Below are 26858 nucleotides of genomic sequence, written 5' to 3'. Positions count from 1 at the left end.
CTGCCTACTCTCCTCCCATTCTCTTCCCATGCTACCCAAAGCTCCCTGCGGGCAGGCAGTCCAGGCAAAGAACCGGAAACTCCACATGGTCGGGCAGCCAGAAGTTCCACGTGGTCAGGCAGGTCCGGGCACGGGCAAAGACCTGGAATTGCCAGGGAGGCAACAAAGGCGAGACCCCTTCTCCTGGCTCCACCCATATCCCAAAGCCCTGAGTTTATCTCAGCAGGCCCCTGGGCCTGGAGGTCTGAGGAGGACAGGGCTCAGCTCTAACTCAGCCTGCAACACGTAAGGACTAATGTTCTTATAGGCCTTGCCAGAACTGTAATTAGTAATTTTGATGCCTAATAATGTTTGGGACAAAGTAAAATCCACTCTCAAATCAACTGTAATTGGGGAACCTCAGAATTATTTCCAGAAATCCTGCGATACCAGGCCACATGGGGGAGACCCTGAGACACCATGAGGTCATTTTTGGAGAGGCTGCTTTCTGAGCTGGAGCAGCTTCAGGGCTGTACCAGGGAGAAAATCTGGTGTGAAGCTGCTGGTGGACAGTAAGGGGAGCAAGTATTGCATTCAGTAGATTCCAAATTCATTTAATTATTCTTAACTTGTTTTTATGCTGCTGAAGGAGTGACAGGGTCATCAAAATGTAATAAAATTGAAAATTGCATAATCTTTAAAAATTGTTATTAGAATTTTTTGTGCCCTCTAAATTTTCATGCCATAGGTTAAAGCTCCAGTTAGCTCACACTAGGTTTAGCTCTGTGCATCACTCCTAAATCTAGGGAATGGTTAGGCATCAGGAGATTAGACTCTTGAACGTTTTCTTTTTCATTCAAACTGATTTAAAAGAACATGGAAATATTAAATAAACACTGCCCAGTAGGTGTCATTTTGCTTTATTGAAACACTTTCTATTCAAATTCAATTGATTTTTGTCCCTATATGTTTTCTTTTTCAGTGTTATTTCTTTACCATTGAGTTTGGACTTTGCAAACAAGAAGGGCAGCTTCGAGCCTATGGGGCAGGGCTTCTTTCTTCCATTGGAGAACTAAAGGTATGTGTCTGTGCATGCAAATGTCCTACCAGGAAGTCGGTTCAAGGTCATGGAAAATATCGATTTGTCTGCCTGAGCATTCATACTTGCAAATATCCCTTAAATATTTAATGCCAAAGACTTACCACCTTAGATATGGGTGCTGACCTAACTTTTTACACTTCGGAAAATGGGGCATGCATTTATGGATTTCATGGTGTGACACAAATAGATAAGTAATAATGGGCAGCAATCAACAGAAAGGCCAAGTGTGTTTGTGTTTGTAATTTTTAGGTTAAAAACGGCCAAGTGGAACAGGCTCGTTTACTAAAGCAAAATTTGCGTAGTTTTCCAGATGGCAGCCTCAAAAAAAGGTTTTCTTTAACTTCATATACACACAATATTTTTGGGTCTAAAATGTGATTCACTTAAATTCAACAAGCAATTATTAAGTGCCTACTATGTGTAAAGCACTGGGCAAGGCCAGGGAGATGCAATGATAAAAATGAAATCATTCCTGGCCTCAAGGAGATTACATTCCACTCAGGAGAATGTAGCCTGTACAGAAATGTTTGTCTTTACACATATGAACACAAAGCATACAGAATAGGATACAACTGGGACCAGTGGTGGGATTCAAATAAATTGACAACTGGCTCTCCACAGAACCAAGCCAAAGAGCCGCTGCCGCCACCTGCTGATGTGGAGGGCGCAGCCTCCCCTCCCTCTCCCACCCAACGACCAGTTCACTGAACTCAACCTAAAATTAGGTACCGGTTCTACTTAACCAGTGCGAACTGGCTGGATCCCACCACTGTATGGGACCCATGATTTCACTGGTATGATGAGCTCCTGGTGAGCAGTTCCTTCTACCAAAGCTTTTATTGTTGTTCCTTCATGTCTGACTCTTCATGGCCTCATTTGGGGTTTTTTTTTGGAAGGGGGGCAGGGCAATTGGGGTTAAGTGACTTGCCCAAGGTCACACAGCTAGTAAATGTGTCAAGTGTCTGAGGCTGGATTTGAACTAAGGTCCTCCTGACTCCAGGGCCAGTGCTCTACTCACTGCACCACCTAGCTTCCCCATTTGGGGTTTTCTTAGCAAAGATCCCTGAGTGGTTTGCCATTTCCTTCTCCAGTTCATTTTACAGATGGGGAAGTGAGGCAGAGTTAAGTGACTTTCCCAGGGTCACAAAGCTAGTAAGGGTCTGAGGCTGAATTTGAATTCATATCTTCCTGATTCCAGGCTTAGCTTGCTATCTACTTTGCCACCTAGCTACCTCATGGGGAGCTCCCAGTGAGAAAATTCCCTCTATCAATTGCAAGCGCTGTTTGCTTTGAAATTCATAGTCCTTGTTTTCGGGGTGGGGTGGGTGGGGAGGTAATCGGGGTTAAGTGACTTGCTAACGGTCATAAAGCTAATAAGTATTTGAGATCGAATTTGGACTCAGGTCCTCCTGACCCCAGGGCTGGTGCTCTGTCCACTGTGCCACCTAGCTGCCCCTTGAAATTCATAATCTTAGGGATTTGACTTGGTTGAGAAATTCACAGTTTTAGAGAGTGGAATTCAAAGGTCAAGTAACTTGCCCCAGGTGACACTGCCAGTACCTGTCAGAGATACTGATCACTCCAGGATCAGTTCTCTAACCATTAAGCTGTACTGCCTCTCCATCTCTGTCTCTCTCTTTATATATCTATCTATCTATACATACATACATATGCAAAATAATACAAAGTAATTTTATGAGGGAGATACTGTTACTAATCTGGAACTTTTTCCCAAATATTTAATTAGTTAGCATATCATTAGGATACAATACTAAAAACTCACTTTATGTAATGATTTGAAGATGACAAAGAAAACTTTGGGTGCAGGGTAAATTCTCTCCATCAGCTTATTTAACATACAGAAAATACCATTTATTGAGAAATTTGGGGAAATGGTATTTTCTGGTTTATTGAGCATTCTGAATAATTTGGAGTTGCTATCTAAACCAAGGTGTGTGCTGGATGTAGCTCATAGAGGCTCATGAAGTTGATTGTTAAATTTTCATTATAAGCATTTATACCTCAGAAATCAGTAAATGCTACAAATCAAGGCCGGATTTATATTTTGGTTGATTGTCTAGACTAAAAAAGAGATTGAAAAATGTCAATAATGTTAATAAATATTAATAATAGTATTAAACTTAAAAGTATGTCCTGCATACTTTTTTCTCGCAGAGATTAAACATTTACCGGCATACTTATCTGTACCATACATGGATTACTAATTTTCCAATTAAAGTAGAGGATAGCCTCAAATTCCAAAAGCATCCATAGCAACAACATTCATATTTATTTCACATTTTCAGGTTTGCACGGTAGTGCAAACATAGTAGGTAGTTAATAGATACTTGTTGACTGACTCACAAAATCCTGTGTTCCCATTTTACAGATGAGGAAATTGAAAATGACTCATCCGAAGTCCCACAGTTAGGAAACTTCAGAGCTGGGCCTCTGACTCCTGTCTTCTTAATCTTAGGGCATTAAAGTTAGGGACCCCTTGAGGGACATTCATAAATAGATCTCAGGTAGTTCATGACATTGTAGAGAGAAAAAGAATTAAACTGTAAATTCTAAACTCTAACTGAAATTTATCATTTCCTTCAATTATGAATTTTTAAAAGCCCATTATTCTGGGAAGGGATCCATAGGCTTCACAAGACCACCTTTTTATGTATATGACATAAAAAATTTAAGAACCGCTGCACTAAGACCAATGCTCTTTCCCCTATGTCATGCCATCTCATAATATATCGTCAAAGACTGTTCATGGTCTTGTAAGGCTCTAAGTGCTACTATTAGGAGGATCATTTCTCATCATACAGTATTATGAAAAAAATTCAGCATTGATAAGCTGTATATTTGTTTTGAGCCTATTAAAAACGATCCTTCATCATTGTCCTGCTTAGACCTTGTGGCTTCACTGGAATGTTGCGGAAACAGAACTAGGCATGCAGTTGGAAGACATGGGTTTGAATCCCTCTTTGTTGTTGTTATTCAGTTGTGTCTGACTCTCTGTGACCCCATTTGGGGTTTTCTTGGCAAAGATACTGGAGTGGTTGACCATTTCCTTCGTCAGCTCATTTTACAGACGAGGAAACTGAGGTAAACAGGATTAAGTGACTTTCCCAGGGTCACATGGCTAGTAAATGTCTGAGACTGGATTGGAACTCATGAAGATGAGTCTCCTTGACTCTAGCCCCCTAAGGTGCTATTATTACCCACATATTACAGATGAGATGCTTGAGTCCTTTTCTCAGTCATGTCCAACTCGCCATGGCCTATTTGGGATTGTCTTGGCAAAGATACTGGAATGGTTTGCCATTTCTTCCTCCAGCTCATTTTACAGATGAAGAAACTGAGGCAAAGAGGCTAAGTGACTTGCCTAGGGTCACACAGCTAGTAAATATCTGACTCTGGATTTGAATTCAGTTCTTCCTGATTCCAGGCCCAGTGCTCTATCCTCTGTACCACCTAGCTGCCCCTCTACTCTGAATTCCTCACTATTTCTTATTTTGAAGAGGCAGCGTTGAGAGTGTGGCACTTAGAATGAAGAAAACCTGGGATTCAGATCCCATCTCTGACCCCTTGTTGGTTCTGTGACCCTGGATGAGTCCCTTAACTAATCTGAGCCTCAATCTCCTTATTTTGAAAACGTGACTAATCATTGCTGTATTACCTACCTCCCAGGATGGTTGAGAGGCTCAAATGAGATCATGTAACATGAGATATGTAATATGAGCCACAAACTCACCCAGGTCAATAGCTAGTAAATGTCAGGCTGGATTTGAACTCAGGTCTTCCTGATTCCAGCCCCAGATCTCTATCTACTGTACCACATAGCTGCCTCTTAAATGCCCTCATATTGGTGCATATTTAAAAATTGTATTACCCACTCTCAAAATTCTCTTTAAATGTCATTTGTTATTATCTTATACTTATATTAAACTATACTGGTTTGTGGTTTGTTGTTTGTTTGTTTTTGGCTTGTATTTGTGTTCCCAAGCAAAGTGCTGACACATGGGAAACACAAAATGCCTGTTGACTTGTTGACTCAGACAAGTCCCTCAAGCCCCCGAGTCCTAATTTTCTCATTTGTGATATGAGAATGATAACGTACATTCATAGAGTTATTGCAAAGACCCAATGAGATAAGGTACATGCATTGCTTTGCAAACTACCATACATATCACTTATTGTTTTATTTATTACTTATTCTTTGCAAGTAAAAAAAATAGATTAGATGAGAACCATTATAATGTGGAAATATGGGGAAAAAATTCAATGAATGAAAGGGAAGAGGAGAGACATTTATATAGCACCTATTCTGTGCCAGGCACTATGCTAAGCACTTTTATAATTATTATCTCATTCGATCTTCAAGATAACACTGCAAAGTAGGTTTTGTTATTCTACCCACTTAATAGTTAAGGAAACTGAGGCAAATAGAGATCAGATGACTTGCCCAGGGTCAATAGTTAGTAAGTGTCAGGCTGGATTTGAACTCAGATCTTTCTGATTCCAGCCCCAGATCTCTATCCACTGTACCTCCTAGCTGCCTCTTAAATGCCCTCATATTGGTGTGTATTTAAAAATTATATCTCTCACTCTCAAATCTTCACATATAACTCTTGTGTTAGAGGCTCTCACACTTTGTACACTTTGAATATCCTTTTCTCTGTCTTAAAAGTTTTCTTATAAAGGAAAATCTGGGAATATCACCACCTGCTACCCAGCATACTAATGTCAACTCTCTTTTCAAGTGTGTAGTTAATAATATTAAAGAGGTTGTTGAAAAAGAGCAAGAAAAAAACTCTTAGAAACAAAATGGAACCTTTGGAACACCAATAGAAACCTTCCAAGGAGCAATTCTGTGTCCAAGATGGGTGCACAGTACATAGTGAGCATATAATAAGCTTGTAAACTCACTATAAACCTTGGCCACTTACTGTACTACTCACTTTTTCTTTCTCTCTAATTCTATGGAGGTTTTAGCAGTTGGTTGGGTGGCTCAACTGGAGTTGGCCTACTGCCCTCTGCAGGCATTGAACTCCAGTGGTAGATCTACAATTCCCTGTTGCTCTTAGCAAGTATTATCAGATGTTGAGGGTCATCCCTCATGACATTACTTTCTGTCCTGTCTCCTTTTGAAACTCTCCCTAGTCCCAAAGAGATATCAGATTATCTCTCTCCTTGTGTCTGTCGCCCTTCCTTCTGTATTTCATCATTTCTCCTGACCGAACCCTGCCCCGCCCCCCTTCTCCACCAGGTGGCTCTCTTTTATGCATTCCCATTGCCCTTTGACCAGTCAGGACTGGTGTTTGCCATTGCAGGGGTCTTTTTGTTTGCTGGGGGTCACCGTTCTCCCGATGGTGTATTGCAGCTGTGATATTAGAGACGACCACAGGCTTATGCTTACTGATGCTTTCCCCTTTTGTCATCAGGCATAGTTGCCTGCCTTCATCCACACAAAAGCTCTCAGAGGAATGTAACACTTTTCACTCTCCAACATCAGGAGAGGCACTGTCACCAACTCTAGATTCAGATATGGCGACTACATACCTTTTATAACAATCATAGGATTGTAGATTCAGACCAGGGAGGGACTTTAGAGTCCATTACGTAGAACTCCCACTTTTAGAGACAAGGAAACTGAGGCAGAGAGGTTAAATGACTTGCCTAGGGTCACTAAGCTAGAAAATACCAGGACTGGAACTGAGGACAATTAATTATTCAATAAATACTTATATTCATATGGACTATTTGTACCCGACCCATGGTAGAGCATTTCAAGCTCATATTGTTCTGATCAGCCAAGTCGGACACACTGTAACTTGACTCCAACATAGTGATGTCATTTCAGTCCGCTTCATGAATGAAGTGCAACAATCTAAGTACTTGTTAAGCTCCTGCTATGAGCCTGGCGCCTCATGCTTAGTGCTAGAGATACAAATACCAAAAATTGAAACAATCCATACCCTCAATGAACTTATCACTTGAATTCAGGAGACAGCAAGCACACGTAAAAATAGATATAGCATGAGTATAAAGTTAACAAATACAAATATATACAAAGTTGTTCCATGTAAGATAGTCTAGGAGAGGGCATTTGTAGTTGAGGTAGAGTGGGGAGGAAGAGCATTCCAGAGTTAGGTCTTAAAGGAAGAAAGCCTAGGAGGTAGAGGTAAGGGATAAATTCTTGGCATAGGGGATGTCTAGTTAAAAGACATGAAAATGGAAGATGGGATGTCATGGATGAAGAGCAGAGAAAGGGCCAGTTTGGCTAGAAGGCAGAGAGAGTGTGGGAAGGAGTTTAATGTCCAGTGAGGTTGGAAAGATAGCTTGGGGCCAAGGCATACGGTGCTAAACAGAGGAATTTATATTTCACCCTGGAGCTAATAGGAAGCCACTGGAGTTGGTTGAACGGGGGTGTCACACGATCAAATTGGCAGATCTTCCAAGTTCCAAGCCCAGTTCTGTGTCCAAGACACCAGGCTGTCCGTTAGGCATCTTATTGTTTGGTTTCATCACTTTGGGGCATTTCAATTCTTCCTCTCTCAGAATGTCAAGGACTTTCTAGTCTCCCTGATGACTACTTTGGAGCATTTCTACAATTCAGAAAAATATCAGAAACAACAATGAACCCAGATGGTGATTACATGCTTTGAATGGGTCCTGGCCTGCTGTACTGACCCCTCACTGGAGTAATGATACTAAGATAATTCCCCATCAGTCACCTATACTGCTTTTAGCTTGTACACATTCTTGCCTTTCAAGAGAAAACATTTCATGCTGCTCCAACTGTAAGCTAAGCCATTTATGCCAGTAGCCTTTACATTGGTTCTGTACAGTTGCTTTAAGTCCTACACAGCTGTCAGGAACCCACCTGTTTACCTTGGAATTAACACATTAATGCATGCTTTCAGAGGCTTACTCTTCCAGCAGCTCTGATGGAGCTCTTCAGAGATGCTGAGGGGCTGGCAAGCAGAATATATAGTCAGGGGTGTAACTTCTATTTTTTTCTTCTTTTTGACAATGCTTATTTTTACCTTTGAAAAGATAAACTAAATAAATATGGAAAAGCTCATAAAAGCAAGTATAAATCTGGGCATTGTGAGGGTTGAAATTGTGGCAACTCACACAGATTACATAGATTCTGTGAAATGATTTTAAAGGTTCTAAATAATGTTTGCACAGAGTACCATCCTCTCCTCTTATGCTGGTAGAATGGACTGAGTGATTAAGAAAACTCTTCGAAAGTGGACTTTTCCCAGAGACCCTTGGTTTTATGGCCACAGGATGGGGATGGGGACAGTACCCATATTTTTTTGAACTCCCAGATGAGAGGATTCTATCTGCTGATTCAGGTTGATATCTTCGCCACAATTATAAGTATAGAGTCTTCTAGAGCTTTGGTGTCAAACTCAAACAGAAATGGGGGTCATTAAATAATACATAAAAGTCCCTTATGCTGGCCACATATTGACTTAGAAAAACACATGCTAACATCATCTATGTTTTATTGTATTTTTGTACATTTTGTTAAACGTTTCCCAATTCCTTTTTAATCTGGTTTGGGCTGCGCTCAAGATTGTTGGAGACCACAGGTGACTAGCCAAATGTTTGATAACTCTGGCCTAGAGCACTGAGAAGTTAAATTATTTGTTCTAGCATCACGTAGCTAATAGATATCAAAGGTAGAATTTGAACCTGGGTCTTCTTGATCTAAAGACCAACTCTCTCTATCTATTGTGCCATGTTGTCTCTGTCAGTATGATTGCTAATAACCCAACCTGTCCATGCAGAAGGTACAGTGAAAGCCTGTTCTAAGAGTTTAGTGGAAAACAAGCTAGATTTGGTGCCAGAGGGCCTGGGGTCAAATCTCACCTGAATAATAGGGATTCACAACCAAAGAAGCACCCTGGGAGCAGTCTTCTGTACCTGTATGAACCCAGGGCTAGACCTTAGGATGCAACTTTAACATAAAAATGGAATTTTAATTCAGATTCATACATCTTTAGGAAATGTCCTATTTTAAATAACCAGCATCAGGAATTTCTTATTTGGTTATTTATTATAGGTATTTCAGCATGCTGCTTTTAATCTCCATTATGACATCAACAGCAATGATCAGTCAAGCATTTATTAAGCACCTGCTGTGTGCCAGACACTGTACTAAGTGCTAGGGATAAAAAGGTGAATAAAAACAAAATAGAAAACAAAAACCAGTTTCTATTCTCAAGGAGCTCACAAATGGGGGTTGTAACATGCAAATAACTATGTACAGACAAGCTATATACAGGATAAATTGGAAATAATCAATAGAAGGAGGAAACCAGCATTAAAGAAGAGCAGAAAGGGTTTCTTGTAGAATAGTGGTGTTAAACTCCAGTAGAAATGGGGGCCATTAATCTGTACATAAAGAACACAGTGGGGCTGCCTATGGACTTTATTTTAAAGTGTGTTATCTATGTTTTATGGTAGATTTGTTTATTTTGATAAATATTTCCCAATTAAATTTTAGTCTGGTTCCTGCCACACTCAGGAGGGGCTTCGTGTTTGACACCTCTAGGGAGGTGGGATTTTTGATGGGATTTGAAGGAAGGAAGGGACACCAGCAGGCAGAGAGCAAGAGGTAGAGAATTCCAAGTGTGGGGGACAGTCAAGGAGAATGACTGAGTTGGGAGATAGGAGTGTCCCATGATGAGCATTGAGAAGGCTAAGTGTAACTGAATTGCAGTCAGTCAACAAGCATTTATGAAGCACCTGCTGTGGGCCAGGCATTGTGCTCAGTGCTGGGAGTAAGAAGGAAGACAAAAGCATGGTCTCTGTCCTCAAGGAGCTCTCACTTGCTAATGGTGGGCGGGGTTGGGGGGGTGGGGAAGAGGTCACAAATGGTTGGTTGGTTGTCATCCTTTCTTCTCAAAGAGAACCAAAATGACATTACTATGTTGGGGTCAAGGTACAATGTGTCCAGCTGTGGCTGATCAGACCAACACAAGCTTAGAAGACTCTGCCACAGGTGTGGCACAAATAGTTCGTATGAATATTTGGAGTGGAGATGTATCTAAATTTGAACATTCTTATGTTTCTTTTGAATTACTTCAATTCTTCTTTGCTAATAGAGCACAGCGCCACCTCTGATGCAGGCACGCTATACTGGGTGGTCCTTTGCCAGTGTCTCCCATGTCACACAATCGATTCTAAAGTTCTTCAGAGAGACCTTGAGAGTGTCCTTGTATCTCTTCTTCTGACCACCATGTGAGCACTTGCCTTGTGTGAGCTCTCTATAAAACAGTCTTTTAGGCAAATGTACATTTGGCATTTGAACAATGTGGCCAGTCTATTGGAATTGTGCTCTCTGCAGTAGAGATTGAATGCTTGGCAGCTTCACTTGTGAAAGAACCTCAGTATCTTGTGCCTTATCTTGCCAGATGCTCTTCAGAGTCTTACTAAGACAATTCAAATGGAAGCAATCTGGTTTCCTGGCATGGTGCTGGTATACTGTCCATATAAGATATACATAGTGTAAATGGGAGGTAATCTTGGAGGGTAATATCAGTGAGGGAGAATGCATAAGGTCTCTTTCAGAAGATGAGATTTGAACTGTCTTGGAGAAACTGAAGGAAGGCAGGAGGTGGAAATAAACAGGGATAGCATTCCAGTGCCTAGAAAACATAATATTGCACATTGTAAAACTTTGCATTCCTGATGGGTAGAGACAAGGAGTAATCCAAATATACCAAAACTTATAGTCTAGAGTTCCTTTGGTCATCTTCCACTCTCTGTCCTTGCTCCAAGGCCAGATCCCTAACTCTCTTCAATCTGATCTTTATTTCCTAGTCTTTCCTCCCAGCCCTGGTTTCAAGACCATGAGATGGTGTATTGGATGGGCAGCATGTACATGCTGTGTTACGGCAGCTAGGTGGGGTAGTGGATAGAGTGCCAAGGTTGAAGTCAGGAAGACTCATCTTCCTGAGTTCAAATCTGGCCTAAAACACTTACTAGCTGTGTGACCTGGGGCAAGTCACTTAATCCTATTTACCTTAGTTTCTTCATTTGTAAAATGAGCTGGAGAAGGAAATGGCAAAGCAGTCTAGGATCTTTGCCAAGAAAACCCCAAATAGGGTCATGAAGAGTTGGACGTGTCTGAAATGACTAAACCACAGCATTGGTTGGGAGTGTTGGAGTGGGATTCAGGAAGGGTGAAGTTCAAATCCTGCCTCAGACAGTTAATAGCAATGCAACCTTGGGCCAGGCCACATCTCTTTCAGACTCAGTTTCCTCATCCGTAAAATGGAGATAATAGCATCTATCTCACAAGTTTTTTATATAAAATGAGATTACATAGGTAAAGCACTTTTGCAAAACTTGAGGTATTATTTGTCAATATTATCTACTACTATTTGTAATCCATTTCTGGCTTTGGTCTTCAAACAGCCCAGATAAACCCAAAATTTAGATAGCTGGGAGCCAGATATGTGAGATATGTGAGGTTCTAATGGAATATTCTATTCTATTCTAATGGAATAGATTTTTAAAGTCCAGTTTGAAAGCTCCTCTTTTGCCAAATTCTCACATTGTTTCATGTCCTGGTTATTGCCTTCAGCTCCCTGAAGGTAGTAACCATGTCAAATATTTGTCGGAGACAGAATTCCTAGCAGATGAATTATCTGGCTGACCTGTGAAGGGTTAGATCTTTCCAGGGATGAAGTGGGCCTCACAGGGTGAGATTTACATAGAATAGATGCCCAAGTCACAGTTGCTGACTAATTGTCTGTATCAGGCTTTGGTCCCCTGTAAGGGTTAATCTATCCAAAAAAGGAGTCATCCCCCCTTTCCCTTGTGAGCACTAGCTCTGGAGCTTCTTAAGGTCAGGGACTGATTCTTTAAGAAGTTGGGTCTACCACCTCTCCACAGAGGTCACTGGAATGTTAAATATCTAAATATATAAGCTCTTATTATCAGGGTTTCTCAGGGCTGAAGATTCATCAAGCTTTTTCCTTAAGCTTTAGTTTTTTAAAAAATAATATCCTTGCACAATAATTTTTTATCATATTGTCTTTACCAGGACTATTAATAAATTATGGGCAAGCAGGCGGTGTAGTGGATAGAACTACTGGCCTGGGGTCTGGAAGACCTGGGTGCAAATCTGACCTCAGACTCTCACTAGCTAGTTGTGTGACCCTAGACAAGTCACTCAACCCTGTTCGTTTCGGTTTCCTTATCTGTAAAAATGAGCTGGAGAAGGAAATGGCAAACCACTCCAGTATGTTTGCTGAGAAAACCCCAAATGGGGTCGTGAAGAGTCAGATATGACTGAAAAATGACTGCATAACTTCAAAGAGAAGAGGCTGAGGGCCCAGGCTAGGCACTGAGGTCATTTCATGCCATGGGTACAGCTGGAATGAGGATTCTTGACTTCTCAGTTCCCAGGCCATTAACTCCTTCAATGTCTCTGCTCCTTCCTCTGACCCTCCCTATATCATAGAACTATTTCTATTTTAATTCAATCTGGCAAAATTTTTCAAAAATTGACTAAAATACAAGTGTATAGCAAAGATAGGACATTTAGCCAGTCAACAAACATTTACTAAGTGCCAGCTACATGCCAGGCACTGCACTAATTAATTGGTGGGGATACAAAGAAAGGCAAATGGCAGTCCATGCCCTCAGGGAGCTCGCAATTGACACAAACAATTATAATACAAATGAGAACATAAAGTAAATTATACTAATAGGTAATAGATTGGAAGGAGTTCAGAGGCAACATAGGACAGCAGTTAGAAGGCCGACCTTGGCATCAAGATGACTTGGGTTCGAGTCTTGCCTCAGACACATGCTTGCAGTGTGACCTTGGACTTCCTTGCTGTTCTTCCAAGAAAATATTTTCTCTCTAGACTCAGATATTTTTTCACTGTCAGACCCCCATGCTTGGAATTCTCTTTTCTTTGTCTCTCTCTCCTGTTTTCCCGGCTTCCTTAAAGACCCAGCTAAAATCTCACCTTCCACAAGAAGATAGCTTTCCCTGTATTGAGTAGCTTCAATTTACCCAGGAGTGTGCTGGTAAATGTTTAACAACTGGCTCACCAGGAAAAAGAATGTATCTTTATCAACTAAATTTTAGGTTAAATCTACATTATTTTTGTTTTCTCCATCCTTTTCTTTTTTTTTTTGGAGGGGAGAAGGCAGGGCAATTGGGTTAAGTGACTTGCCCAAGGTCACACAGCTAGTAAGTGTGTCAAGTGTCTGAGACCAGATTTGAACTCGGGTCCTCCTGACTCCAGGGCCAGTGCTCCATTACTTTCTTAAGTCTAGAGATCAACAAAACAATAAATCAAGACCTGATTTGTAACACTTTTTGATTTCTGAGTTGTAAATGCTCACACTGAAAATTTGACAATTGTTTGTTTCTAGCACACGCCTGCATTTACCATATCTATTCCTCTCTTTCCCTCTATCTTTCTATGTAGTTTGCATGTCGTCTTCCCCATTAGATTGTAAGTTCCTTGAGACCAGGGACTGTCTTTTGTCTTTCTTAGAATCCTCAGCAGCAGGTGCTTAATAAATGCTTGTTGTTGACTGACCAAGTGACTTCGCAGGATGTATTATGTTCTACCATAATACAAACACTTTGCATGCAGAGTAAGTGAGAACCAGATTTGGAGACAGTATCTTAAGCTTGTATTTAGTAACTGCCTGAAGGATAGAATTATTCTCTATCCCTCTTTGACCCAAACAGCTTGCTTAAGTAGATAAAACTGTCAGCATCATTTATAAACCTTTAAAGGAGCATTGATCCCATCACTGCCCAGTTTGACAACTGGGACAGAAGTGATATGTCAGGTTTAGTTGGCAGAAGATATATTTTATAGTAAGTTTAAAAAACATACATATCCATTTTTTTCTCTCATGGGAAAATGTGTGTTTGCAAGCCTGTTGCTCATATGTATAAGCATATATATCAATAATCATTTATTAAGTGCCTATTATGTGCCATACACCGTGCTAAGTACACATGTACATACATGCATACATACATGTATACAACACACATGAACACATACATGCACACACATACACACATGCATATATACGTACATACACATATATACATACACATACACACATATATGAAGGCAGTTAGGTAGTGAAGTGGATAGAACACCGGGCCTGGAGGCAGGAAGATCTGAGTTCAAATGTGGCCTTAGACACTTATTAGCTGTGTGACCCTGGGCAAGTCACTTAACCCCATTTGCCTCAGTTTCCTCAGCTAGAAATGGAAATGGTAAACCACTGCAGGATCTTTGTGAAGAAAACCCCAAATAGGGTCACAAAGAGTCAGACATGATTGAAATGACTGTATAACAATACACACATGTATATACATATATAATAATAAACATATACACACATATACATGCAACACACATATACATACACGTATGCACGTATACACACAACACAATACACACATACATACACATATGTGTGTGTGTGTGTCCTGGCCCTAAATTGGCCAAGAACATGACTTTATCTTCAAGGTATTTTTTTCCAGTCTTAACCAACTCTCATTTGAGTGGTGACTATCACATTCTATGTCATCAGATTTTGGGGGAAAAATAGATTTGTGTCATTGAAAAGTCTTATGCATTTAGACTAGTGGCCAGGGAGGATGTTGAAATGGCAGAAAGAGAGTTCTGAGGCAGGTCTCTGCCCCTACACCCGATCTTTGTAAATGTTAAAGCTCAGGACAATAAGAGTTGAAAAAGGCCTTCGAAATCATGTGGTCCAATCCCATCCTTTTACAGATAAGGAAAGTGAAGCCTGGAAAGGATGAAGGAATTGCTCAAGGTTACCTAGCTTATTAGGACCAGAGCCTGGACTAGAAATCCAGGTCTCCTGAACGGCAGCCCAGAGTTCTTTCTAAAAGCAAGTGCAAACTCAGAAGAATAAGTCAATCCAGAATAGATCTTTCAGGGAGTTTAGGTAAAAACCTGACCATCTAATATCTCTGTGCTTTAAAAGGTGTTTGACAGTCTGGGAGTGAATGAGAAACATTCTCTCAGCTTAGCTACTTTGTTGGAAGTTGTATTATCTTTTTTCAGGCCAGTCGGCATTGTGTTGTTCACCTTGCTAATTGACTAAATGGAGCTGTTAAACATTTACAAAGGCAACTCCCAGGCCACAAGGGAGAAATCATCAAAGGATATGAACAGACAGTTTTCAAAAAGGGGAACACAAATTGCTAATAATTACTGGAAAAAATGCTGAGCCTCCCTAATAATCAAAGAGAAGTAAATTAAAAAGAACTCTGAGGGGCTTCACTCCCATTAAATTGGAGAAAATAATTAAAAGCAAAATGGTGGCAGCTCTTGAAAAATGTGCATGCTCATCCATTACTAGTGGAATTGCAAACTGGTAGAATCTTTTTGGAAGGCAATCTCTCTGTTGAAAGTTAAGAAAATAATCATACCCTTTAACTTTACACCATAAACCATTAACCCAATAGCTTTATTGTTGGGAGTATACTTTGAAAGTCTTACAAAAAAAGGAGCTATCTGTTCAAAGATTTTTATGCCTAATTTATAGTTTAAAAGATAAAAATCCAAACTGAAAGTAACCTAAATGCCCAGCAACAGATGAATGGCTAAATAAACCATGCTATATTAATGTTACGTAACATTATAAAGTGATGAAAGATGACAAATATGAAGAATAAGTATCCAAAAGAAATGTGAAAATACCTTTTACGAAATAGCACAAAGTGGCAGTGGTGGGGGGAGGAAGAGCAGAACCAGAATAGCAGAGCAGATGCTAACCACAACCACACAGAGGAAAAGAGAATGGGAATGAATGAACAGTCTCATGATGGAGACTTAGACAAAGCAAAGGAGCAGCTATGATGTATTGTATGCTGAAATTCATTATTTAAATGCAAACAGTAGCAAAGCAAGCCTAATTAGTTCTATTGATGCTTCATATTAATGTTATTATAAACCATTAGAAAATAATTGACTGAATGGTTCCCTAGGGGCCTGAAAGAATTTAGTTCAGTATGTATTAAAAATCCATCCTAGGGTACATATGACATGTGACAAGATGGTGGGCTGTCCTTCTGATACGGATTTCTTAAAGAAGACGCTGACAGAGACACAGGAATAGACAAACATAGTCACAAATTGAAGTAGGTCCTGTATTCTATTCATGTCTGGACTTCTTGGCATAATGGGAGAGGCCACACCTATTTTATTACCCTTTTGTCATTCCCTGAAATGTCTGTGGTATATCCTGTTGGGTTCCAGTGGTGAACATCAGGCAAGGGGATCAGTCCTAGTTGCCAATTGTCACAGGGCTTCAGATACTAGCTAGCTGGAGGCACTTAACCCCTGTCTGCCTCAGTTTCCCCATCCATAAAATGGGGCTAATAAATAGCACCTACCTCCCAGGGTTGTTGTGTCAGGATAAAATGAGATTGTATCTGTAAAGTGCTTTATAAAGCTTACGCTCCATGTAAATGCTGGCTCTTCATCATCGTCACCCTCCACCTCACTGATACTATTACTGTTGTTAGATACCAGCCCCATGGACTACCTCCTCTCACTTCAGCAAGCAGCCTTACCCATCTCTGGTCCCCATGCCATAGCCCTCTGTTGTCCTGAGCACATTTTAATATGTATTACATTTGTGTTTTGTATTTGTGTTTCTTCCTTTAGTTACATGACCATATCTTAGTATTTGGTGTAGCGGACCAATCACTGGACTTGGTATCAGGAAAATCTGGGTTCAAATCCTTCCTCTCATACTTTCTGGCTGCCTGTTAATGGGCAAGTCACTTAACTTACCTGAGCTTCAGTCTCTTACAGGACAGAAATTGTCCTATAAAATGGGAACATTAACTCCTCCAGCACACACTTGTCTCTCCCAGGGTTGTCTTGGGACTCCAGTTAGATAGCATATGCGAAATGCTTTGGAAATTGCAGAATATTATTACTACTTGTACCTCCCAATGCAGTAAAGTATCTCTAATATAGTAGGCGCTCATTATAGTCTGGTTGAACTTTATTGACTCAGTACATATTGGGTGCTAGAGAGTTAGATGTAGCAATAATCACAGTTCAAGCTGGAGAGAAAGTCATACAAAGTATATATAATATATTAACCATATTATATGTATTAACCATATAATATATATTATACATATTATATATATTATAACCAATATCTTATATTGTAACAATCCATACAATAGATTACACCCATTGTCTTCTCACTGTCTGGTATTGTACTCATTGTCTATAGTACAGGCCATTAAAGATACTTTATTTTTTCACTACTTTGATGGATGAAAGATCCCCATGATGTGGTTACTCCCTCCATTGGTTTGAAGCTCAGTCTACCCATTTCTTCTCATGTGGCTTGACTCTTGTCCAAATCCTTTTGAAAATCCTGAATAGGGAGTTTATTCAACAAGCTAGGAACCTTCCTCTAGAGCTCAGGAGGCAGTGTAGTACAGTGACAAAATCTGGGTTCACCTTCCTGTTCTGCTGCATACTACCTGTGCCTTGGGTAAAGGACTTCACATCTATGGGCATTTGTAATATGAGGGGGTTGGACTAGATCAGTGGTGTCAAATGTAAATAGAAATGGAGGGCCATTAAAGGGTACATAAGGATCCCTGCCAGCTACAGATTGATTTAGAAAACTGCAAGTTAACATCATCTATATTATATTTTATCCATTTTTTGTTAATATTTCCCAATTGCTTTTTAATTTGGTTCCAGTGCAGTCCATGGGCTATGTGTTTGGCACCTCTGGACTAGATGACATCTGAGAACCCTTCCCACTATAGATGTACTCTGATCCTAGGATTTTTTGACATTGCATTGATCAGAAGAGCACGTAGATTCTCCATTGGTTATCCCTGGCTATGGCTCCAGGGTTGGGCTACCTACTTCTCCAGTCATACACTGTTCTGGTTATGTCCCATATGCTGCTTTTCCTAGGCTGTTGTTCATTAGTAATATGCTGCTTGCTGGTCATGCTTGCCCTGTGCCTCTCCTTTGCCCTTTGGGTGACCTACAACTTTAATTCTTTGGAGACTGTGGTGTTCTGTGATTCATAGGCACATGGCATCACCGGATGAATATTGCTGTTAAAGCTAGAAGCTTGGGGTCATTAGAAGTACCATGCGATTTTCCAAAGGCAATCTACCTGCTTCTTCTCCTCCTATTCAGTTTTGGGTCTAAATCACTGTCCATCCACAGTGTTTGTCCAAGATATATATACTATTGGATTGTCCATCCAACTGGCTACAATAGCCTGGGTGATGGGCATTCTTCGTCCTTTTCTATGTTTTTTAGGCTTAAAAGACCCAAATGCTATCTTGCATCTTCTCCTTCCAATGTTACAGTAGTTGAATGATATTATAACTGTTGCCAAAATGATCATATTTATAAATAAAATGCTCTAAACACACTGACTTTTCTTAACTCTTGGGTCAGTACTCTGAATGCTGTACTCTAGCCTCTGGGTGCCTGCTATACCAGGCTTTAGCAGAGTGTCTAATTAATCTACTGGGCCTCTCTTGATCCACTTTAATCCCCTTCAGCAGTGAAAGAAGACGACACGAGCTCAACTGGGTATACCAACTACAGAATTTCCATAGTATGAATTTTCTCAGGATAAAAACTTCATTGATTTTTACTACCAAAAAAAAGAAGAAATTCTATTGGTGATTTGAAGAGAGCTTTACACATATAATAACAGATTGCTAGCATTTTTGGGTGGCTTTGCAGTGTGGGAGTATGAATTCCTTCTGCTCCTCACTTTTATTTGCTACCCTAAAGAACCTGTTAGGTTCCAGAGGGATGACAGCTTGAAGCAGAGACTAGAGCATTAGAATGGGAGTCAGGAAGACCTGAGTTTGATACCTGCCTCAGACACTTACTAGATCTGTGACTCTGGGCAAATCACTTAATCGGTCTCAGTTTCCTTATCTGTAAAATAGGGATGATAACACCACTTCATAGAATTATTGGGAGGATACAATGCGATTATGTATGTAAAAGCTCTTTGAAAATATTGAAGGGCTACATAATTGTTAGCTATTAATAATAATACATATGTCTGACGCATATATTATTAATACTATATTCCTGGCACACAGTAAGCATTTAATAAATATTTCATATATCTATATGTAAAGCATTTCAAAGCCTTAAAGCACTACATAAATGTTAGCTAGAAAATGCTTTGCAATTACATATAATTATGTAATATATATATATATATAAAATACATATATAAGTGCTACATTTCTGCTATTATTAATAGCTAATATTTATATAGTACCTTAAGGCTTTCAAAGTGCTTACTATATATTAACCCATTTCAACCCTGCAATGTAAGTGCTACAGGTATTAGCATCCCATCACTCCCATTTTATAGGTAGGAAAACAGATTGAGAAAAGGAAAGTGGCTTGTTCCCAATCACACAGTAAATGTTGAAGGCAGGATTCATACCCAGGTATTCCTGGCCTCACATCTGGCACCCTGTCTGCTATGCTGCATTTCTCCTCTGCTCTCACTCTGTAAGAATTCTCAAGTGTTGGAGGGGGTGGAGACAGATTAATTTGGAGAGGCAGTGAGGTTGTTGAACCCATCATAGCATTGCTTTTCCATGTGGATAGATGAATGGGCAGGTTGGCAATTAGAGAAAAATAATATAGATAAGATATAAACTTAATGTGTGACTAAAAAGAGAATAACCTCTAAATCTGAAAAAGAAAGCAAGCCCTAATGATCCTATCATTCTTTCTAGATCAACAACTGTAGTCCTCCTTAAAGGGCCATTCATTTTGAAATCTAAGACATGAAAAAAATGTAAGGTTGTTTTTCTAAGTGGAAGGAATCGTCAGTCATGTGGAACCAAAGATCCCTCATGTTCAATGCACTGCACTGAATTTAGCCCAGATGCATTTGCAGGTGTAGTGACCTTCTGCTTATAATGAAGTTATTCTGGAGGGGGGAAATGAGTTCACTGGAAGATTCCTTCTGCAGTCCCAGTTTCAGATGCGCATTTATTGAGACAGGTGAACTCGGTGGAAGAGGAAAATAACAAGACAGTGTGTGTTCTGTGTGTTGGGGGACTTGTGGGCTGTTTCTGCCGTGCTCACGCACATTCTCTAACTGGGAGTGCTCACCTTTCTTCATGGAGGTCATCAACTCACTAGAGCGCACATGAGGAACGTGGGTGGGGGGAGCTTTTTGGAAATTTCTCCAGTAAATCCTATTAGATAAAGATGGAAACCACAGAGGATCCTTAGCACACAAAGGCATGGGGAGAGTTCCTGTTGTAGGCCTAGTAAGAGAGGAATTTGGAGCACGGAGATGGGATCATGCTCTGCTTATTGGTCCTCTGCTGTGTGTAACTTCTGTGCTGCATGTTTAGATTACAAAGACAAGAATGATATAGACCGAGACCTCAAGGAGCTTACATCCTATTGTGTGGATACAGATATACAGAATAAATGAACAAGTACACACAAAGTAATGGCTTGAGGAAGAGAACATTGATTCCTTGGGGACAACCAGGGAGGACTTTGTTATAGGAGGTAACAGCTGAGCTAGGCCTTGAAGGAAGCTGAGAAGAGGGAGTGCTTCAGGCATAGAGTGCAAAATCACGGAGGTGGGAATGGAATGTTCTGTACAGGGCCCCCCGTGTAGCTTACGGGGGGGGGTGACATAATACAATATAACATAACATAACAACATAACATAACATGACATAACACAATATAATACAATATAACATAACATAATATAATATATGATATGATATGATGTAATATGATATAATATAATACAATATAATATAGAATAATGTAATAATATGACTGTAACAACAATGCTGCTTGCCGCTACTGTGTCTGTGTAAGACCAACAACACCAGCACACAGGAAGGCTGCTAGCACAGATTCTTTGATCTGCTTTTCTAAGGAGAGCAACTTTAAGGGGTTAACAGTATCACTTTAATCAAACGTACATATATCATTCACTTAGTTCAGGGGGAAAGCCAGCACCCTGGACTTCAAAGCAAATACAAACAGAAATTACAAACGGAGACAATATAAATAGAGCAAACACACACAGTTATCAACAGATAGGCCTCTAGTTGTCTGACCAAAGAATTACATAGTTACCAGAGAGAGAGGAGCCAACATCTGGGTTTTCAAAGCCGAGGGGCTCACGCGGCTACACAGAGTCTCATGTGGACAAATCACACGACACTCTTCCAGTGAGAGCCCCAAACAAAATGCTAACCTCTGAGTTTATATACCCTGTTCAGGGTCAAAGGGCATCACAACCATGCCACTCAAAATCATGTGATGCTTCTTCAGGCATCATAACCATGCCACTCAAACCTATGCGAACTAGGCTTTCTTGTTTCTTAAACAGGTCAAAGACTCTTGATTCAATCAAAGAAACAAAGGTCAGACTCATCAAAGGCACTTGATTACTTCAGTGTTCCAAAAGGGAAAACAGTAAAAAAGTCCCACCTTAATTACCATTACAATGACATGATATGATATGGTATAACATAATGTATATGATATAACATGATATGATATGATATAAAAAAGGCCCTTCAAAAATTAGTATAGTTTAAAGTTAGTAAAGCTTAAAACTGCTCTGAGCCTTTTATGGAGCTTTAGATAATGGCAGAGAAAGGAGTGTCTAGAATCTTGGATCTGGAGAGAGGAAAATCTGAGTTTGGATTTTGTCTCAAACGTTTACTACTGTGTGACTCTGGGGGTAAGTCACCTAGACTGTCTTAGCCTCATTTTCATCATGTGTAAAATGTGGACAGTAATGGCACGTACATCCTAGGGTTCACTAAGGGAACAACAAGCAAGCCGATGGGACCAGAATGGAATGGAAGGGATCATAGAGTTAGAGTCCATCTAGCGCAATCTTTCATTTTATAGATTAGGAAACTGAAGCTCGAAGAAATTAAGACTTGCCCAAAGTCACACAAATAGTATGTTACAGAATGTGAACCCAGAGCCTCTGAATCCCAAACCAGTGCTCTTTTCACTATACCATGGGACCTCTTTACAAAGTAATAATAGTATTAATTAGCACATACATAGCCTCGACCATGTGGTGGCCACTGCGCCTTGCGCTTTACAGATCTCATCTTATTTGAACCTCACAACTGACCTGGGAGGGAGATGCTCTAATCATGCCCATTTCACAGTTGAGAAAACTGAGGCAAACTGAGGTCAAGGGACTACTCCAGGTCACAGATCTAGTAAGTGTCAGACTGGATTTGAATTTGGTCTTCTTGACTCTTGACCTGGCACTCTATCCACTGTGCCACCTAGCAATATGAAACAAGACCAGGTAGGATCCAAATTGTGGATGGCTTTAAATGCTAGACTAGGTTCATATTTCCTCCTAGATCTATTTATTGGCACTTATATGATATAGGGGTTGTGCAGGACACCAGATAAACCATGTTACCCAGAAATGTTTTTCCTCCTCTAAATAACTCTGTCCATTAGGTAAACAAGCATGAGATACACATTTTCTAACATGCCCAATAAATGCATCTGTTTGGCTTGACTATGCTTTTTGTTACAAGGGAGGTGATTACTATTGTAATTATTATAATTATTAATTATTGTGGAAGGAAGAATTATAGGGGCCAAAGGTAGGAGTAATAGCAATGTCAAAAAAAAAAGAATGTTAATGGGACATTTATGAAATACAGCAGAAAAGAGTGTGGAAAGAGACCCCTCCAAACAGGGCAGTAACAGAATCACTGTTTTAAATGTATTGTATGCTTAAAAGAATCCATGACATACGCATTTGGGATTTCATATTCAATTTTGTTTTTCTATTGTTATTTGTATATGGAAACGATCATGTTTGTTGCTGAGTCCAAAATTCAAATAATGACTTAATTAAGGCAAACACAGATTAGCAAATTAGCAGTTGAAAATGTGAAGGTGGAAGGAGGGTTGCCAACCCTCCTCATCTCTCTGCCTATCTTGAAACCACAGTCACTCATCATTCTTTATGGTTCTCAGTGCCAATCATGTAATCAGTAAAACTGACCTGATGACTTTTCAGAAAGTAATAACATTTGCTCCCCCTTTATTAATTCTCTCTTTCTCCTTGTACTTCCCCCAGTCATGTGGTACACTTGGTAGACGGCGATGCATTTCTTCAACATCCCATAAAAGACTCATGTCATCATCTCCAATACAGAATCACTCACTTTTTAAATTTAATTTTTATTTACTTATTGGAGGCACTCAGGGTTAGGTGACTTGCCCAGGTTCACTCAGCTAGTAAGTGCCTGAGGCTGGATTTGAACTCTGGTCCTCCCCACTCCAGGTCCGGTGCTCTAATTCATTGTGCCACCTAGCTATCCCAGAATCATTCACTTTTTTTTGGAAGGGGGAAGGCAGGGCAATTGGGATTAAGTGACTTGCCCAAGGTCACACAGCTAGTACGTGTGTCAAGTGTCTGAGGCTGGATTTGAACTCAGGTCGTCTTGACTCTGGGGCCGGTGCTCTATTCGCTGCGCCACCTATCTGCCCCAGAATCACTCACTTTTAAAGTTACTCTGGGTGACTTTCAGTATCTGACCTAAAAACGTCTCGTGATGATTACCACAAATAGTTCAGGCAGAGCCCCAATTACCTCTCTACACAGGTAATTATTACTTCTGCCATTTAAGTGAAATTTCAGGACATTGCTTATAGAGATATATTTATGAGTATATTTATGTGGTGCTGCTCCTATTCATAGCCTGGATTTAAAATTCCATTCCTGTTGGGGGTATGACTCTGAACTGTCCTTCACTACGAATCTTGCTGATGATAAATAAAATAATGCCATAATCCCATTTCCCCCCCCTCAGTATCTAATAGACTTAAAAAATATACCCTCTAATTTACCTTATTCATGAGAGAGCTCCATAATTCATGGGAGACTAACAACTGAGTGGGGTTGGAGGATGCCTCTGCGGTGAGTGTGTTATGGCAACGTGATGTCAGGGAACTTTGGAGTCTCATTATACAGCTTAACAAGTGTTGGGGTTTCCTTTGCAGCATGCGCTGTCTGACAAGGCCTGTGTGAAAGCATTTGACCCAAAGACAACTTGCCTGCAGGAATGCCTTATCACCACCTTTCAGGAAGCCTACTTTGTTTCTGAAAGTTTTGAAGAAGCAAAAGAAAAGATGAGGTAAACTTATTTCCCTTCCTGTCTAAGGAAGATAACTTCCATTTCTGTCTCTCTGCTATGCCTCTTTCTCTCTTTCTTTTTCTTTCTTTCTTCTATCCTTTCTCTTCTCTCTCAATTTCTGTTTTTTCTCTCTTTGCCTCTCTTTCTTTCCCCTCTCCCTCCTCTCTCTCCTATCTCTCTTTCTCCCCTCTCTCTTTCTCTCTTCCCCTCTTCTATCTCTCTTTGTCTCTCTTCTTTTCTCTTTTCCTTCCCTTTCTTCTTTTTCTCTTCCCTTTCCTTCTCTCTCTTCTCACTTCTCTCTTCTCTCTTTCTCTCCTATCTTTCTTTCTCTTCTTTTTCTCTCTCTTGTCTCTTTTTCTCTCTTCTCTCTTTTCTCTTTCTCCCCTTCTTCCCTCTTTCTCTCCTATCTCTTTCTCTCTCTTGTCTCTTTTTTTTGCCCTTCTCTCTTTCTTCCTCTCCTCTCTCTTTCTCCCCTTCTTCCCTCTTCTCTCTCTTTTCTCTTTTCTATCTCTTTCTTCTAACTCTCTTCTCTCTTCTTTCTCTCTCCCCCTTTTTTCCTTTCTCCTTCTCTTCTATCCTTCTCCTCCCCATCCCACTCTCTCTCTTTTTTAACCAGTGCTAGCTGATCATTTAACATTTTATTATTATTATTTTGCAGAGACTTTGCCAAGTCGATAACTCGCCCCTTCTCTGTGTACTTCAATCCTTATACACAGAGCATTGAAATACTGAAGGATACCAGGAGTATTGAGAATGTGGTCCAGGACCTCCGAAGTGATCTGAATACAGTGTGTGATGCTTTGAGCAAGATGAACAAATATTTGGGGATTTGAGGCCTGGGACCAGTTTGCTGCCAGCTTCATCTTTCTATCACTCAACAGCAAATGAATCCGCTTCATATGATGCCACTCCTTCCATAGCAACTCTATGTGCTAAAGCTTGGCTAGTAACCTGCGTCATTGTGTATCTACCTAATTGCAATTTGCAGACCAAATAAGATTAGACTACTGTGTGAAGACTATAATAGCAGACAATATAATAGCAGACAATTATCATATATGTCGTAAAGAGATTTACAATATTTAAAGACTAGATAGTTGGTTTAATAGAATTACTTTTGTATCCTGAAAGTATGTGTATCTATTTAAATATGGCTTGTAGAGGGCACTCCCTCTACTAAGGCAGAAATTCTGAGCTTAGATATTTGCTTGAGACTCAGAGAGGTTAAGTGATTTGCTCACGGTCACACAGCTAATAACTAGAGCTTGGTCCACTGTGTCTTGCTGCTTTTGTTCTCATTAAAAACCATAAGAACTCTCTCTTTGACTACATCTCAATGACTCTTTATTTTCTGTCCTTTTTTTAAAAAAATAGGAAATTCATCATTCTTTTAAACTGTAGCAAAGCTGGATTTTCCCTTCTCAATATCTTTTGGGGAAACAAGAATTATATGACATTGGATCTATGATTGACTTGATAGAGGGAACTTCCAGATGAGGAAAGTTACTCTATCAGTGCAGGTTGGCACTCTCTCTGCAATTTGTAGTTTTGCAGAGTTGCCTATGTTAGAAAGGGAAAAAGTTTGGCCACCACAGAAAGAAATGTCTGGGAGTCACATGATTAGAAGGGAGTGCTGAGAAAAGAAGAAACAATTCTCAGAAAAGGGAAAAACCAGTTTCAACTGGGTCTGTAATCAAAAGTAGGGCAAAGGATAAGCTAGACCTGCAGCTCGCATGCTTAATAGCTTCATGCATAGTACCTGACACACCCCACATAAAACTAGAGCCTCATTATCTGTACATGTGTTGCATCACTGGGAGGGAGATCATGTCAGGGAGCAATACGTAATGGCAATATACAGGAGATTATAACCTGGAAGAACTGGGACCAATTTTAGCTCTGAAGGGATGGACCAGGAATGATTAACATTATAAAAGCTTGCTTTGTTTCTGTATCTGGGCCCCTGGTGCATTCCAGGGTGGCCCGCTTCTTGAGAATTGCATTAAATCTTTCCTTTACTTACTCCTGTGTAAAAAGTTTATTTATGAACATTTCCAACACCGAGGACACTGAGAGGTTAAGAGACTTGTCCAGGGTCACACAGACAGGTTTTCAAAGAAGGGACCTGAACCCAGGTCGCTGTGACTGACTCTCTATCCACTGCACTCTGCCTGCCTTTATGTGACAATGCCTACTGCAAAAAACAAAATCCATATCCTATTTTAAAATGTGGTGAATGAATAATAGGACTAATGTTTTTAGATTGAGGATTTACACAAGAGAAAGTCAGATAAATTACTTACTACAGTTCAAATATGCAAATGATTTTAACCTTATACCTTGAGTTGGGGTCTATATCCCATAGCATTTTATTTTAGAAGCTATTTAATATTTTTTATTATTTGGTCATTTTTCAGTAGTGTCTGACTCTTTGTGACCCTTTTTGGGGTTTTCTTGGCCAAGATACTGGGGTGGTTTGCCATTTCCTTCTCCAGCTCATTTTACAGATGAGGAAACTGA

General features: G+C 40.1%; 1 protein-coding gene across 2 annotated transcripts in view; it reads left to right on the top strand.

Annotated features, from left to right (window-relative positions):
* TPH2 (tryptophan hydroxylase 2) overlaps window positions 1-25171 on the top strand; it is a 138060-nt gene extending 112889 nt beyond the window's left edge. For both annotated transcript variants that reach the window (XM_036761292.1, XM_036761293.1), the window contains 3 exons: window positions 962-1057; window positions 24205-24338; window positions 24997-25171. In XM_036761292.1, coding sequence (XP_036617187.1) covers window positions 962-1057; window positions 24205-24338; window positions 24997-25171 — 405 coding nt within the window. The remainder of the gene's footprint in view (window positions 1-961; window positions 1058-24204; window positions 24339-24996) is intronic.
* The last annotated feature ends 1687 nt before the right edge of the window (window positions 25172-26858 follow it).

This window comes from Trichosurus vulpecula, chromosome 5, assembly GCF_011100635.1.
Source record: "Trichosurus vulpecula isolate mTriVul1 chromosome 5, mTriVul1.pri, whole genome shotgun sequence".
Classification (NCBI taxonomy): domain Eukaryota; kingdom Metazoa; phylum Chordata; class Mammalia; order Diprotodontia; family Phalangeridae; genus Trichosurus; species Trichosurus vulpecula.
Note: the sequence above shows the minus strand (reverse complement) of the source record. Positions and strands in the feature narration are given on the sequence as shown.